General features: G+C 36.2%; 2 protein-coding genes across 4 annotated transcripts; one reads left to right on the top strand and one right to left on the bottom strand.

The window, feature by feature from the left end:
- Positions 1-1,627: 1,627 nt before the first annotated feature.
- LOC114729668 (protein DCL, chloroplastic-like) lies at positions 1,628-4,859 on the bottom strand. 2 transcript variants are annotated; one of them, XM_028916704.1, is made up of 4 exons: positions 4,289-4,859; positions 3,403-3,517; positions 3,263-3,304; positions 1,628-2,109 (listed from the first exon to the last, which is right to left on the bottom strand). In XM_028916704.1, exons 1-4 carry the CDS (start codon positions 4,636-4,638, stop codon positions 1,933-1,935), a joined length of 684 nt encoding a protein of 227 aa, XP_028772537.1. In that variant the 5' UTR covers positions 4,639-4,859; the 3' UTR covers positions 1,628-1,932. The 2 variants fall into 2 exon arrangements, with proteins under 2 accessions (XP_028772537.1, XP_028772538.1); XM_028916705.1 differs by lacking the exon at positions 3,263-3,304.
- Positions 4,860-10,306: 5,447 nt separating this feature from the next.
- LOC114729684 (serine/threonine-protein kinase tricorner-like) lies at positions 10,307-16,261 on the top strand. 2 transcript variants are annotated; one of them, XM_028916720.1, is made up of 13 exons: positions 10,307-10,698; positions 11,517-11,691; positions 11,772-11,855; positions 12,418-12,659; positions 13,304-13,526; positions 13,715-13,879; positions 13,961-14,092; positions 14,208-14,321; positions 14,697-14,744; positions 15,269-15,347; positions 15,427-15,483; positions 15,808-15,843; positions 15,967-16,261. In XM_028916720.1, the coding sequence occupies exons 1-13, from the start codon at positions 10,511-10,513 to the stop codon at positions 15,996-15,998; spliced, it is 1,575 nt and encodes a 524-aa protein (XP_028772553.1). In that variant the 5' UTR covers positions 10,307-10,510; the 3' UTR covers positions 15,999-16,261. The 2 variants fall into 2 exon arrangements, with proteins under 2 accessions (XP_028772553.1, XP_028772554.1); XM_028916721.1 differs by having other exon boundaries at positions 10,310-10,698; positions 15,808-16,261.
- The last annotated feature ends 63 nt before the right edge of the window (positions 16,262-16,324 follow it).

Here is a 16,324-nt window from a genome sequence, read left to right as displayed (position 1 = left end):
ACCAACCGTGATTTCACGCTGACACAAGTCATGAATGATGATATGATATGCCCCAAATGTTATGTGATTTCCACGTAAAAGTCTAGTTTTTATATAAGGCTCTTATCCTTGATATAATGTATTTTGTCTTTTATATTAATGTATTTTTTTTTTCCAAGATAGTTATTCTAATAATAGTAGTTTTAGCCAATATACTTGATTAGTTAATTAGCTCTTATATTTAGAGTCGAAAGTAGTAATTTGTAATAAGCATATTAGAAATCACAGCACTTCAAGATAATACGATTAATATTATCTTCATTAAACATATGGGATGTATACATCTGGGAGTAATTTGCATTGATTCCAGAAAGAAGACACCTCTCGATAGAAATGCCAGGCAAAGAAAACAACGTGACCATGGAAAAAGAATGGCAATAAAAGAAAACATGGAATTGAAATGCTGTTGCCTAGTGGGGAAAAATACTTCATGCCTTGGTTTAGGCTCTCTCTCTCTCACGAAATGCTCGGTTGACCTCCAAATAAGCTGGAATTAAAACAGAGCAAATACTTTGCACGCATTGATGGGTTTTACCTTGCGGGAATCTGGCTTTGGCTTCCATGGTTATATAATTGAGCGCTCGCACTCGGTGCTGTCTTTTGAAACGTGGATCAATGACCAGCCACCAGCTGGGGCATCGTTCTCACAGTGCCCAATCACATTTTGAAAGGTTGAAGAACGGTCCCGGATATGGACACTTGGCTCGTTGTGAAGAAAAAATGGATCCAGATTAGGCGGGTAAGAGAAAAAGGACATAACCCCGTGGATTAGAGCCTTATCGTAATAGCGTTCCATTGTTCTGCTCCGTGCCCACGCTTCTTTCTACATCGACTTTACTGCTCGTTCGAAATGACGTCGTTTATGTGAGTAAATCCGGGCCGTTCTCCCTCGGCTCCGCTCGACTTGGTAGTCAGGTGAATTAGTTTACATTTATTATTATAAAAAAAATCTTAAATAAAAAGTTTGAACCGTTTCCCAAATCAATCATCGTCATCTCATAAACAGTACTCGCACTGCTTATCATATTCCCCCCATAACACACAATAACATGTCTTATCGCGTAAAATAAAACTGGGGATAAGCCCAACAAATGAGAAAGCAAGCAGCCTTGGGCCGAAAGTGCCCATTGATCACTATTCAGCTACTCGTGCAATCCCTTAGGTCGACCCAGAAATTAGGCTCCAAGTTGCTAACCAGTCAACGCACAAGTTACCTTCCCTTCCTGTATGTGAGCTAATCAGCGATCATACGCCCACATTTATTACAGATCTATTCTGAACACAACTGTTCATTATATCCTGGATCAGTGTCACAACGGTGGTTGAATCTGACTTAACAATAACCTTCTCAATGCCCCACCTCTTCAATGCACAAAAACCAGACGATACCCCCTATAATCTAGCATTCAAAACCACACAATTCCAAATCCTGTTTACAAAACCACCCAGCCATTCTCCATCCTCTCCCGCCTCCCCTTATTACTCCTCCGCACCCAGGAACCCCCGGCCGCCCTTTTGCAGATCCATCGATATTCAACTTAACCCAGCCCTTTCATGTAAATATTTTTAATTCGAAGCTCTCAATTTCTTAAAACAAATCTCAAAATTGAAAAACTTCCTCATACAATCTCACTGAAGCTATTGTCAATTAACAAAATCCATCCCCCTATATACATAATCTGCATTGCAAAAAATTAATATTCAAATGAGAATTATCAACAATAGAGGAGAGTAATTTTCACTTTCCAGAATTATCGCCATCTTTCAAATAATTAACTGCTAAAGTCTATTCCCTCCCCTCAGCTGAACAATATTTTCTCGCCATGTTCCATCTTTCAGCGGCGCCTTCAAATGGCATCCAACCCAGCAACAAGAAACTAGACATTGGCAACTTCAAAAATTACGCCTGCGCCGCCGGAAATGTCTGAGAATGAAACTGTCAGCATATAATGGATAATTCTTTCTGATCAAACCTTTGATGCATTTCCAATATGAAAAGTCAACCAGCTCCCCATCTTTTCGTACTATGAATAAACACCTAGATCTTTCAAAGTTGGGGTGATATCCAACCTGCCATCGAAAAAATTATCAGACATATTTGAGCATCAAATCAAGATAAAAAACCAATCACTAAAAAGCAGTAAAAATAAATAAATAAAATAAGCCAGGTTTCATGATAACAGAAGAAAAAACAGATTGGACAGAATTTAATGGTAAATATTGTTAGATGCAATCGGAACTTGTGGCATGTGCATAAAACCCAAAATTTTAACTTCCTGAACTTACAGATTCTTTCTTTGCCCTGTCATGTCGAAGAGTGTGGTCAACTTACATTAGTCCTAAATAGAGTGATGAAATAGGGATCAGAAGCCAAGGATAACTAACCAGCAGCGAGGAAAGCAGGATCCTATCATGTTACGTACTTATCAGCAGCTGTAACTGTTGCCTGGCATATGGGATTAAACATAGGTGTTTAGGAAGCACATCCGACTCTCTTGCGGATGTCAATACCTACCACCTTGGCTCTAGACAAAAGGAAGGGGTTCCTAGGAGTTGGCTATTCACATTGTATATGTTATGTTTCTAACTTTGTAATAATATCAAACATTATATAATATATTTAGTTAACGACAAGATACTTTGCTAAGGCTGTTAAATCGACTAATGCAAACACATCGTTTGTGTGAGCTTATAACTAGCGGGGGATGAGGGTGGCTTTTGCCAGCGGGAGGGTCATTTGGCTCACTGCTACTTAGAAAGCGCCAAGCGTGAAAGCTCTACTTCCTCTTATGTCCCATGATCGGTAATACTATGACCAAAAGCTAAAATTGGCCAGTTACAAGAGACTTTACAAGGCTAATAAATGCATACATTTTTCATGTGAAATTACAACTACCATGGGATGAGAAAAGAGAACGCCAAGGAGTGGACAGTAAAGCATCTTTCAAATTCATCTTTCAGATACAACAAAATATGGGCAATTTAAAGATCATCTTGATAGTATCATTTGCATCAGGAACTTGATAAACTACAAGGTTGAGAAGCATAAAAGAATAAATTAAGTCCCATAATCAGTGCATCACTTGATACATGAAATCCAGTTTGGCGACTATGAAATCTGGACTGAATACTCTAACAGAATACAGACCCATTTCAATGATCAAATGAAAAAAGGGGGAGCTACTTGCGAATGGGAAACATACAATGTCTGTAAATAACTTACCAAACCTTCAGAATTCATAAATACGAGGACCGAACACAAGCACTGAAACATATATAAATTTGGACTTTCTTTAATTTCTACTATATATTAATTTCCAGCATATATAGTAAGCAAGAATGCCAGTAGAGAAAGAAAGTTACCGTTATGTAATCAATTCCACATCCTTTCTTCTTCTCGAATTCTGGATGAAAGGGAAGGAGTTTCTCAAGAATGGTATTCTCGTGCTCTGGAATCAGTCTATCTCCACTTTCATATCTATGGCATGATTTCACAATCAAAATTTTATGATTAGCATGAAGGAAATCAGAACACTTCATAAGAATATGATCAATAATATTATTGTCATTAAATTTATCAGATCTTTGGGAAAGAGACTTTTACAAATAATATGCAATGATTTTAGACCCTTCTTAATGGAGTGGTGGGAAAGAGAGCAATAGAGAGGGAGAGAGGGAGGCTGATAGGTAATACTCAAAATTCGGGTGAAAAATACAGATTGCAGATTGCATATGTTAATCCAATGATCGATACATTGGAGTTAGAAGATTGCAAAAGGTAATAAGGAGATGGTGATGCACTCTCGTACCTCTCACTCAGACCAACACAACCCTTAGGGATGGATACATTGGGGTTAGAAGAAATGTGCTTTGTTGAGCGGGAAACAAGGAGAGAGTAGGAGTAAATTTGATATGAAAATTAGTCATGCTTTCTTGATAAACAATACTGGGGTACAGTTGACAGTGGAATGCAAGTCAGTTTTACACCATGCTCACAATATAGAAGTAAAACAACCAACCACAAGGCATTTAAGAGACTTGAACTTTTAATATCTGTTAAGTAACTCATCCCACTAAACACCAAAACAATTACAGGAACAGCGCCCAAACTTTATTCCGGATTTTAAATATGATAAATACAGATTTTCGAAGATGACCGGCCGTATCGTTAATTCGAATTGCCTCCCCCGAATGCTGAGACTCTGAAATCCTGTAAGAGGAAAATGTCATGGTAACAAGGAAAACTCACTTTCCAGAATGAAGAATCATCCTCACAAAACCAACCAAAGGAACAGTATCCTCCAAAATCTGGTCCTCCCAATCAACCCATCTCTCGTGTTCACTGACATCGTCAAAGGCCCTCTTTACGCCGCTGTCCTGATCTTCTTCCAAAATTTCAGAGATGTCCTTACCGGGAGAAACGACGGGCTTCCTGAGCAAATTATCGGCGTCAGAACCCGTGTTGAGGGCGCAGAGACGAGTGTGTAGCAAGGATACGTTCCGACGGAAACGGAAAGAAGGAACTGCCGGGGAAAAGTGGAAGGACACAGGGTTTGTGCGAGGGTGGGTATGTGGCGGCAAATTAGTTAATGAAGCCATGCCTGGAGCACCTAGCTGTGCTCGCTGCTTGCTCTTCCTCCCTCCTTACTCTCTCTCCCTATCTCTGTCTCAGATCAGTTCTCCCTTATCTGGCATAGCGTCCATTTGCTCGTATACGTTATACGGTCATAGACTCCAGCGTCAGCGTTCACCTTATCGGTTTAACAGAGGAAAGCTCTGCGCAAGCTAACCCAAAGAAACAAGAAGACGGAAAACCGAGCACGATTCTCCTTTCTCGGCCTGTCAATATATGTTTTCTCGGATGACCGCAGTCACTCGTTATTGGGTTTACTTTGGGCCGGGCGTATAATTGGGTTAACAGTTGTGGCCGTGAGTAACAAGCAAGACTTTGTTTCGCTCACTTTATTCATTTTAAAAAAGAAATGACAAAATTTTAAAAATAAATATAATACTCCTCCGGTCCTTATTATAAGACCCAATTTAACTTTTTATTTGGTCCTAATTATAAGATCCAATCCATTTTTTCTCTTATATTTATGCATTTTTTTCAAGATAATCCTTCTAATAATGATAGTTTTAGCCAATATACTTAATTAGCAAGGATATTTTAGGAATAACAACACTTATTTATTATAAATAACCAACTTAACTTACTTCCTTAATCTCTTCAAATAAGTCAATTGGGTCTTATAATTAGGACCGGAGGAGTAAAATTTATTATTTTTGAAAGTTTTTCTTTTTAATCTTCTATTTCCCCTATCTTTTGACCTATCCGGGCCAAATGAATGGTAAGTATTTATCTTTAGAAGCGAGGGGAAGCAATGAGTGAGGCTAAAGATTTATCCTATATTTGGTATGAGGAAAGTGAGGAAAGTAAAGGGGAAGGGAAGGAAAAAAATTTTTTAATGAATTCAAATTAAAAAAGTGGGGTAAAAACTTTTGATTAATCTTTATTAATATTTTATTTTATAATTTTTTATATTAAAATTTCAAGATCTTTTTTTTTAATTTTTTTAAATTCAGCTCATTAAAAACAATTTCAAAACCCGATAACAAAAAGATTATCGGCGAATCACATAGTACCATTCTTTTTTTTGACCAGAATCACATAGTACCATTCAAAGCATGTACATTAGGGGTACTTTATAATTTGAAGTCCATCTGAATTTCTCGATCAATGTGATTCACTGACACCTTCACAAATCATAAAGCTCATGGGCCAAGTACCACGAGAATGGGCTTGACCAGCGGACCCAATAGATTTGGAACTTGGAAGCCTGTTTGGCTAAACATATGATTCCGATTTCCACCGCTAGTAATCTTTTCGAGATCATTAATTTCATATTATCTCCGATCTAAACAAAAAAACTAAATAAAACATCTGCGTTGATCCTAAATATAAGATTGTAATGTATTTTATTACACAAATTTACCATCTTTTCATAGGATAGGTGCTTGTTATAATATATCTGTCATTATTATAAATAACCAACTTGCTTAATTTTTTTAAATATTAATAAATTAGTTATTTAATTATAAGGTGGTGTGACGTCATCCATGCGTGGGCATTTTCGAAAGATTCAACTTACACATGAGTGGGATCCTAAATGCCACGGAGCGTCAAAGACATGCTGTGAAGCACTAGCTGCAGCGCTGGAAACAGTAAGATATATGTGAGGAGAGGAAGTAGGTGGCAAGGCTTTGTTTGGCCTATTCTACACTGCGTTTCAGGCGTAGATGCTATCTCTGGTTTGCTAGTCAGTTTTGTGCATTTGGTGGCAAAGAAAGGACACCAATTGACCAGCTGCTTACGAGCACCACTATTTCTACGACTTCGTAGGAGGATCTTAGATTTGCAATCTAGGACAATAGGTCATGCTATTCCCCTACCTCACCTCGCCTCGCCTCCATTCCTTTCTCAACATTTACATTTTAAAAAGTCATATTCATCTATTGTTTTTATATTTCAGGACAATATTAATTAAGCCTTTTAATTATACATGCTACCTCCTCTGGTCCTCTCCATATTATAAGGGATATTCTAAAACTAATTTTTGATTCCAAACAGGCTACTTCTTATTATTTTTTATACGCCATTAATTACCTTTTTTTATTTTACTCTTATTATTAATTGAGATTGTGTGTTCTTTAAGCAGGCTACGTCTTTCATTTAAAAAGGAGTAATGTTGAAAAAATTATCAATTTATGATAAATTTAATAAATTAACTGTACTTGCATGAGTTAGCTAGAAGTGACCTGTAATAAAAAAAAAAAAAGAAGAGGCAGGTGTTTGGAAAACTCTCTAAATATTTTTTTTAAATTTTTTTTATGTAAGTTGAAATTCGGGGTAGCATTAGTTAGTTACTGAAATAAATTAATAACATATTAATATAATTTCAAGAATCACAATAAAGCTGTTCAGTTTAGAAAATTACATTGCTGCCTTCGGGTATTTTTGCTCTGAAAACTTGATTGACAGACTTCAGACCTTCACGAGGTATTATCCCTTTCGTTTGAGGGAATACAACCCTGTCGGCAAGGGTTGCTGCAGGTATTTCATTTTCATTTTCATTCCATTTTTGGATATAAAAAATGGAACAAAAACGTGATGCTTGGTGTTCATGGAAAAAGAATTAAATAATTTAGCAGGACAAAAGCTAAGATATCCATAGAAATAAATAAAGTTTCAAAAGCCCAAATATAGCTGAAAATAAATATTTCCTGTTAGGAGAAGATAGCTTGGCCCTTGGGTGATAAATGAGCTTGGGCAATTTTGGAAATTCATTACAATTTTTACAAACACTAACATTCCATCAATCTAGCAACAAAATAATTTGTTGGATACAATTTTCCTTGGCAGCAAAATGTTGGACGCAATTCATTTGTATCCAAGGCTCTGTTTGGATGTCCCTCCAAACCATGGTTTGGGGAAGAAACCAGCCAAACAGGGGCAGAAAATGTGAAACCATGGTTTGGGATCAAACCATGATTTCGGCAGAAGTGGTTTGAAGTTGCTTCTGGCTCAAATTTTTCAGACATTGGTGTGGGCCCAACAGCATATGACAAAGTAGCCTCCATAATTGATGCCTCACTCTCCATTTCACACTCGGTTCTTCACTATTTAATCTTATAATTTATAAATATATATACACATATTAATTATTTATTAGTTATATTATCTTATATATTATTAATTATGTTAGTAAAAATTATTTTATTAACAATTTTATTTCTTCAAATAAAAATATATTATAAAATCTATCCCTTATATAATTATAATATTAATTTATGCCCATTTTAGTAATTTGCACATATAAAAAGTGTTTCTGGTAACAACTATCCAAACACTCTCACTTCTCAGAATCACTTTTTCATAAAATCTATTCTATCCGAAATCTATTTTCCAGAAACTATTCTCCAAACCATAGTTTGGTTTTATCCAAACACATCCCAAGGCTGTCTGTCCCATACTAGAAGAGTGGACTTTCATGAATTAACAATTGTATCCCTCGATATTTCTGGCTGCAATTTAAACAGTGCCATTCCACTTCAATAACAGCAGCCATTTCTTAAGAAGTGTTTGGATGGAAACCAAACAATAGTTTTAGAAATGATTTTTACGATATATGAAGTAAATATGTGAAGAAGGTTATCTTGATTTGAAAAAAAAATAATTTTTAGAAGCACTTCTTATGCCATCCAAACACCCTTAGGGTGTGTTTGAATTATATTTGAGGTTCCAAACTGACTTCTCTACCAGCAAAAAGAGTGTTTTTGATTTGAGATGTGTTTGGAATTACATTTTTACAATCTAACTTATTTGTGCAAATGAGCACAAACTCCTTTTTGTTGCTTTTACCGGTAAGTCCAGGAAAAGCTTTTGGAGTATATTATTTTTTGGATGTCTGAATGCCTTTTTTTTTGGTTGGAGAGTCAAAAAAACGAGAACAGAGGCGCAACGTTTGCCACTGTTATATATAGATATATATTTATCCATTAAATATATTTAATTAAGTATTTTAGTATTTTTTTATTTCTTCTTAACAATAAATTAAATTTCCTATTTCTTTTAAAATGGTTACATTATATATATAATATTAGATATGTATTACTTAATAAAATTTTTGTCTTTTTAAGTTATTTTACATCTAAACTTACTTTTTATTAATCATTTAAACAAGTTTCAGCTTCCCAAGCTTTTCAGACTGATTTTTTACAAAACACAATCTAAATATAAATCATATTATACTATCTAACTTTTCTACTACCACTAATCCAGACACACCTTTAATGGTCGAGAGGGATGATTTCACTGACAAGAGGAAAAACGACTGAGGATTCAATGATATATAGGAAAAGCCAGAACTACCCTTTATAATTTTGAGAACCAACGCTTTTGAGCTGTAGATGACACTTCCTTAACAAGTGCAATACTTAGCATACATAAGATTTTTAATTGAGTTCTTGTTACGCGAAATTATTTGTAGAATAACAAAACAAATTATATTTGGATTTTTTTCTTAAATATAAAATACACAAAGGAGCTAAGAAACCACATACTTTATTTTGTTAAAGAAATGCATACCTTTTTAATAATTAAAAATTATTGAAAAATACTTGATATGTACTTAATATATGTACAAAAACATATAAATATTCAATTTTTTTTTTCTTGACATGTCAAATACTGGTATATTGACTCCATTCTCACAAAAAATTCCACAAATCCGAACGCTTTCAGCTTTCTGAGAGGGAAAGGGAAGCTCCTTTCCTCTGTGTGCGCTCCTACGAGGAAAGAAGGTGGGAATGGAGGTTTCACCGTAATGTACCAGGCGATTTTGAAGCCTGGGCCAGAGAAGCCACCCATTTCTGTCCTTGGGACCTATTTCTAGCAAACAAACACGTCCTCAATTTAATTTCTTTCCTTGACTCCCAAGTCTTGTCAGTATTGGTTTTGACTAGTTCAAACATGAGCTATTTTTATAATTTTTTTCTGCATTTAATTAAGAAAAATACTAGGTACTAAAGATATCCTTATCCTATGTACAAGTCATTTTTAGGGGGGAAAAATTATTAATTTCTCTCATAAGTGACTCTACATACATAGATGGATGGAACATTGATGACTTTTTTCAACTTCATCTTTTCTTATTTTTTGTGTGAATAAAGTAAAACTGTAAAAGTTTGTTTATGAGCGAAATAACAAAAGTCAATTGAGAAATTTATTTTATTCAATAATAATTCAATTACTTTATTTAATTTTAGTGGAGTAGTCAGAGGGAATAAGCTGAAAATAAAGGCGGGAGGAGTCTCGTGGAAGCATGATTTTCACGCTCGGGGATCGGAACGTGACCGTGTAGCCTTATACGGATCTCCGCCGACAATAGCGTCAAAAATCTCTCTCTCCCCACTTTCGTGTCAAAAGTCAGATATCACCATGATGCGAAATGCTTCCAAAGATTCCACCAGTTAATGTGAGGAAAACGATGCCGTCCATCCCACTCCATTCCCAACAAAATTTATCCTCTCTCCCAGTGACTTCAGATAAAGATCCCACCCCAAAAATGTAAATATTTAAAAGAAAAAAGAAGAAAAGGTAAAAATATGAGAAAAAAGCTCTCATCCAAAATCAAATAAATCGAGACAAAATCGAAGTATTGCAATTTATTTTCTGAGCAGGAAACAAATATGTTGGGACGACAACTCACTGATAAGACAGCCTTGCCACAGCTTCGTAGACTCCATCCCATCCCATTATATACCAATTGCCAAGTAGTCCGTCTCTGCGTCGGTTTCACCAACACTTGCAGATCTCTCTTGCGAAATCCTCTGACTCCGAAGCCTCCGCTCTTTCTGCACGCAATTCTGATTTCTTCCCCTCTGATTCCGCCGTTTTGAGTGATCCACAATTATGGAAGGTTACGACGGTACTGTCAGGCTTGGAGCTCTTCACATGAACCGTGATCGGAATGAATTGGACTCCGGTCCTGATGTATCGGTTTCCTCTCCAGTTACCAGACAGAAGGCCGCCGCCGCTAAGCAGTTCATTGAAAATCACTACAAGAATTATCTCCAAGGATTGCAGGATCGAAAAGAGAGGTACTTATTTTACTTACTTTTGCTACGTCTAACTCTGATTATTTTCCTTACTTTTGCCATGTCTAACTCCGATCGTTTTTTACGTCATAATTTTTTTGCATTTACATTCATCCTTGTCCTTCCCCTGATTCAGAGTTTCCGATTTCCATGGCCAATCTTTCAGTTAATACTTTAAGAGAATTGATTTCTCTTGCTGTCTGCTGGTCGTTTCTCTTTGAAGATTGCTGTGCTCATCCAATCTTTTACGTGTACTTATTCACGCACTTTTCTTCCTCTGCTATTTTTTAACCCTTTGTATCATTGCTCATATCATAGTTTTTGGTTCAACTCAAGCTGGCTGCTTTCGAGAATGTTAAAGCAATAGAATTGACGTTGTTCTTGGTTAAGTCTTCATATTGTCGTTTCTCCTTATCTTGAATTGGTGGTTCATATCGAGCGTGCTTTTGACAACTATGATATTTGAAGATCCCTCCAACCACGTGGACAGAGACATGTTCACTTGTTCAGTAAAAACCGCCTGGCCAGCAAAACTTGTTTTATCCTCTTATAAATGTCTGTTTCATGGACACGCTTTTCCAAAGTTAGAACTGTTTGATGCCATTCAAGAATCTTTTGAGTAACTGACTAAGAACATACTCTATTTTTCATTTACACGCGCTAAAACAGTTAAATTAGAAGACTCGCTTTATTTTTATCTTGCTTGAGTTATGATGTACTGTCGGGGGTGGATATATTAGCATAGATTTTATAATTATCAATTCGACTCATAAAAGTCAAAGCAGATAATGTTTACTTCAATTAATTATACTTTGTTTCAGACGCAGAGCACTTCAAAGGCAAGCACAAGAAGCTCAAATTTCAACTGAAGAACAAGAGGAAATGATGAGGAATTTGGAGCGCCGAGAGACTGAATACATGAGACTGCAGAGACGTAAAGTTGGAATTGATGACTTTGAGCAGTTAACCGTAATTGGCAAAGGTGCTTTTGGCGAGGTGCGTGATGAAGATAGATTGCATTACAAATTTTGGATTCTAATAGTTTGCATTGTCCGTAACATTTTCATATAATGCAGGTGAGGTTATGTCGTGCTAAAAGTACGGGAGAGATTTATGCCATGAAGAAATTGAAGAAATCAGAGATGCTTAGCCGAGGACAGGTAATAACAATCTAGCTTGGTGCATACTCTGCATACATGATACTTCAATGCAGCAATCTTCGTTTTAATCTGATGGTTATTTTACTCCAGTTTGTATTCATTCATTTTAATCTGATCGTTATTTCAAATTGCAATCAAAGATATACACTTTATCTTATACTTGTCTTTGGTGATCTTTCTGATTGCAGTTCATTGTGCTTCAAAAGAGCATTTGATATTACCAAAATTAAGTGCTGAATGCCAAGTCGTTTTCTGATATTCTAATGAAAAATAGGGTGTTGACTGGTACATAGTGACTGCTTAACCTTGTTTAACTTTTTCAATAGATATGTATGTTTTCCATTGATCTAATGGTTTATATCTGGCTGGAAAAGGGGCATTGTCTATGTACATTGTGTTGGGCAAAGATCGAATAAGATTTTCATTATGTATGACCTTCAGCTTCAAAGGGAGTTTTATATGTTTTCAAATTTTTAGTACTGAATAATGACGTCTAACAGGCTAATTTGGCCGCTAGAGTGGACTCATTTACTTATTACATCACATTGTCATTCTAATTCAGGTGGAACATGTTCGATCTGAGAGGAATTTGCTAGCAGAGGTTGATAGCCGATGCATTGTAAAACTTCATTACTCATTCCAAGATTCTGATTTCCTGTATCTCATTATGGAGTATCTACCCGGTGGTGACATTATGACATTATTAATGAGAGAAGATATCCTTTCTGAAGATGTTGGTCGCTTCTACATTGCTGAAAGCGTCCTAGCTATCCACTCAATACATCAACACAATTACATACACAGGTATGGTTATTGTGAAACTAATTTGGTCTCACTGCAATGCGAAGCTACTTTATGTACAAGAGCTGTGACCTATGAACACTGAATACTTTGAAAGTTCTTCATCTTTCGATATGCCATGAGAGCCCTCCTTTATACTAGCAAGGTTTATCCTAAAGGAAAAAAAAGGTTAGCTCTTGGCTTTTGTAAACTCTGAAGATGTTGGTCTAAAATAATAAAATTCTGTAAACTCTGGCTCAAATTACCAGGGGCCTGTATTCTTAAGGTAAAATATGTAATGCAGTCTTTCATCTTCTTAGAACATGGATTTCTTGCGGCTAAAAACAAGAATGACGTGGACAATTTAGATAAAGCTTGTCAGATTGTAAGGGGAGTGTATTTAAGCTGAATCTCTTATATGTCCCATATTGAATATCATCAATCAAGATAAAAAATGTTACTTGAGTCGTAATACGCTCCACCTAATACCATAGTTTCTTATGGTGGGTTTTCCTCACCGCTTAAGTCACATCATATTGGTCCATATCCGTAATTTATACTTAAGATCATTGTTTATGGAAAAGGATTTATCATTTTCTTGCGTGTAATTATTCTCAAATGTATCAAGCAATAAAGATTATGCTTAGTGAGATGCACTCTGCTTGTAGGGATATAAAACCAGATAATTTGATACTGGATAGAAATGGCCATCTGAAGCTATCAGATTTTGGCTTATGTAAGCCTCTTGATGATAAGTATTCAACAATTTTGTTGGAAAGTGAAGATTTCACGAGTAATGAATCAACGAGTGAGTCTGAAGGATATTCTGCAGCACCTTGGTCGATGCCAAAGGAGAAATTACAACAGTGGAAACGTAATCGCCGAGCACTGGTATTGCCATTTTCCTCCAGTTGAAGTCAAAATTCATTGTTGGCTCCAGAAAAGAAAACAAAAATCAAACTCTATGCCAAAATGACTTAATGATTTACAGAAGTTCTTAATTTCTGCTTTTAATTTTTTAAACAGTAAAGTATATTAACGCAAAGTTTGTTTATGTTTTCTAACTTCCATTTCTTCAGGCATATTCTACTGTTGGAACTCTTGATTACATGGCACCTGAAGTTTTGCTCAAAAAGGGCTATGGAATGGAATGTGATTGGTGGTCGCTTGGAGCTATCATGTACGAGATGCTTATTGGATATCCTCCCTTTTGTTCTGACGATCCAAGGATGACATGTCGTAAGGTATTTAATTCAATTGGTTTTTCTGTTCTTATAATCTTTTCCCATTTGTTCATAAGGACATGGTGTTGTTTATTGTATCAGATAATTAACTGGAAAACATGCCTTAAATTCCCCGGAGAACCCAAGATATCAGCTGAGGCTAAGGATCTGATTTGTCACTTATTATGTGATGTGGACACGAGACTCGGAACCAGAGGTGTCGAAGAAATAAAGGTAACAACTCTCTTAGGCATAGCCAGTATATTAATTATTAGGGAAATCGGATATTTTTCTGGAACATGCCCCTGTGGCAAGTCCATTATTAATATACCATTAATTCCTTTTTCAGGCTCATCCATGGTTCAGATCTGTTCAGTGGGATACACTTTATGAAATGGAAGCTGCGTATAAACCTACTGTCACTGGAGACTTGGACACACAAAACTTTGAGAAGTTTCCGGATGTGAGTACAAAAATTGTACATATAAAAAATGCTGACAGGTGAAAATGAAAAATTTGCGCTGCCAGTTCTACATGGAAATCCAAAGGGTGAAACTAGATGCATGCCTTAATTTCACAAAAGTTGTAAACTAATTTAATTTCACTGGAATTTTCAAGAAGGGAAATGGCTACTTCTTTCAACTTCAACATTTTCCATTTTATCTCTAAAGTTTTTCATCGCACTGCAAATTGATTGTGTTAGATATTATTTATTGTTCTGAGAGCCAGTGCGACTGAAAACTGCACACTATAGCAAAAGGATGATCGTGGCTTATTATGTTTTCCATTTTCATATTATCTCAGCACAACTAAACTTCTGTGAGTTTGTTCATTTCAGTTAGAAGGGCCACCATCAGCAGCAGCTACTATGGGACCTTGGCGGAAGGTAAATCATTTTCTCAAACTGCAATTTCTTAAGACCATTTCTAAGCTTGTGGATCTAGTTCATGGCCTAATATTTTCATGGGCGTGGAAAAAACAATTTTCTTAACCTTATTCTTTTCATTAGGCTACGCCATTATATTGCACATGTCGACTGTTAATTTTTTTCCCAAAAATTTTTGTTTCTTGATATGCAAGTACTAACGAAAGTTATTCAGAAGCCAGTTCAATAAATGTTCTTGGACATCGATTAACAATTAGATATCACTTCTACATTCTTCGGATCTATTAAAAAATTGCGTATTTTGCTGAACTGATGACTTTCAGCAATCAGCAGTCTAGTTTGGCCTGTATTACTGTGGAGTCAAATTTTCAGTTTGCAAATTTGTTCTCTATTGGGAGATATTTTGCTAATTCATTTCCCCTGAAACTTGCTTTTGAGGTCTTTTAGATGTTCTATATTTATGCCCCTTGTATTAAAACTGCAACTTTATGATACGTTGCTTTCCCTTTTGACACTTCTCGCAGATGTTAACATCTAAAGACACCAATTTCATAGGATTTACATTTAAGAAATCAGACGTCCTTAAATCACTAGGAAGTTCAGGTAGGTCATCTTCAGCGGTTGGATTATTTTGCTTCGCAACAATCCCGTTATGTAATTTTAAATGAATAACGTTTTGCAGATGCGGATGTTAGATTGCATGGATCATCACAATCTCCGTCCCTAATTTCATTGTTAGGTAAGATCTGATATACATGCACAGGGTCACACTTCACACGAATACATTCCAAAATTGTGGATCACACAACTAGTAGCGTAGAAATCTGCCTGGAGAAGAAAAAAATTGCAGCAAGTACACTTGATGTATTTTCTCCCCGCCCCTGTCCCTTGCTCCCTCTCTTTGCAATTGAAAGAGCAAGGGATGGATAAATGCATTTAGCAGAGTCCTGCAGACAATTGTTTGTGTGAATGACCAGCTAATCCTTCCTCCTGTTCTCTTGCTAATTGGCAGATTCTGATACAATTTTTGAGCCTGCCTTTTTAACATGCCTGGGTTATGCAGGTCGTATCGATTTGCAAGACACTGCCATCCCAGAAAGTGAGCAGAAACCAGATACTTGAGTCATGATCTTCCCTGTTGCACCTCTGTTGGGTCGTGTATTATATTCTATGCACATGACATTTGAAGAAGAACATCGCTGATCACTAAAAATGACCACAGCAAAATTATTCAATGGAGGCAGACTCGAATAAGGTCATACGCTGTGGTTGGAGAGCTAATACGGACCAAGCGGCTCAGATCACATGCTCTTTGCGCTCTCGAGTGATGATGCTATTATATCAAACGCAGTTTTCCCGCAACACGCGGCATCCACACATATTTGTTTAATATTTCAAGGAACTGAGTTTTAGACAACAGATTTTTGCTGTTTTATCATGGTTCTTTTGATAAAAAGGTTTTGGCAATATGTATGAAACTCGTTTATTCAAAAGATAAACCGCCTCATTTGATATTGCTTGTGATGCTTGCATGTTTAATCTTCTGTGGTGAGCCTTGAGCACAGGAAGTAGTCGTTTAT

The sequence above is a fragment of the Neltuma alba genome, unplaced genomic scaffold, assembly GCF_004799145.2.
Source record: "Neltuma alba isolate B1F8T4 unplaced genomic scaffold, ASM479914v2 tig00012663_pilon, whole genome shotgun sequence".
In the NCBI taxonomy this organism is placed as follows: domain Eukaryota; kingdom Viridiplantae; phylum Streptophyta; class Magnoliopsida; order Fabales; family Fabaceae; genus Neltuma; species Neltuma alba.
Note: the sequence above shows the minus strand (reverse complement) of the source record. Positions and strands in the feature narration are given on the sequence as shown.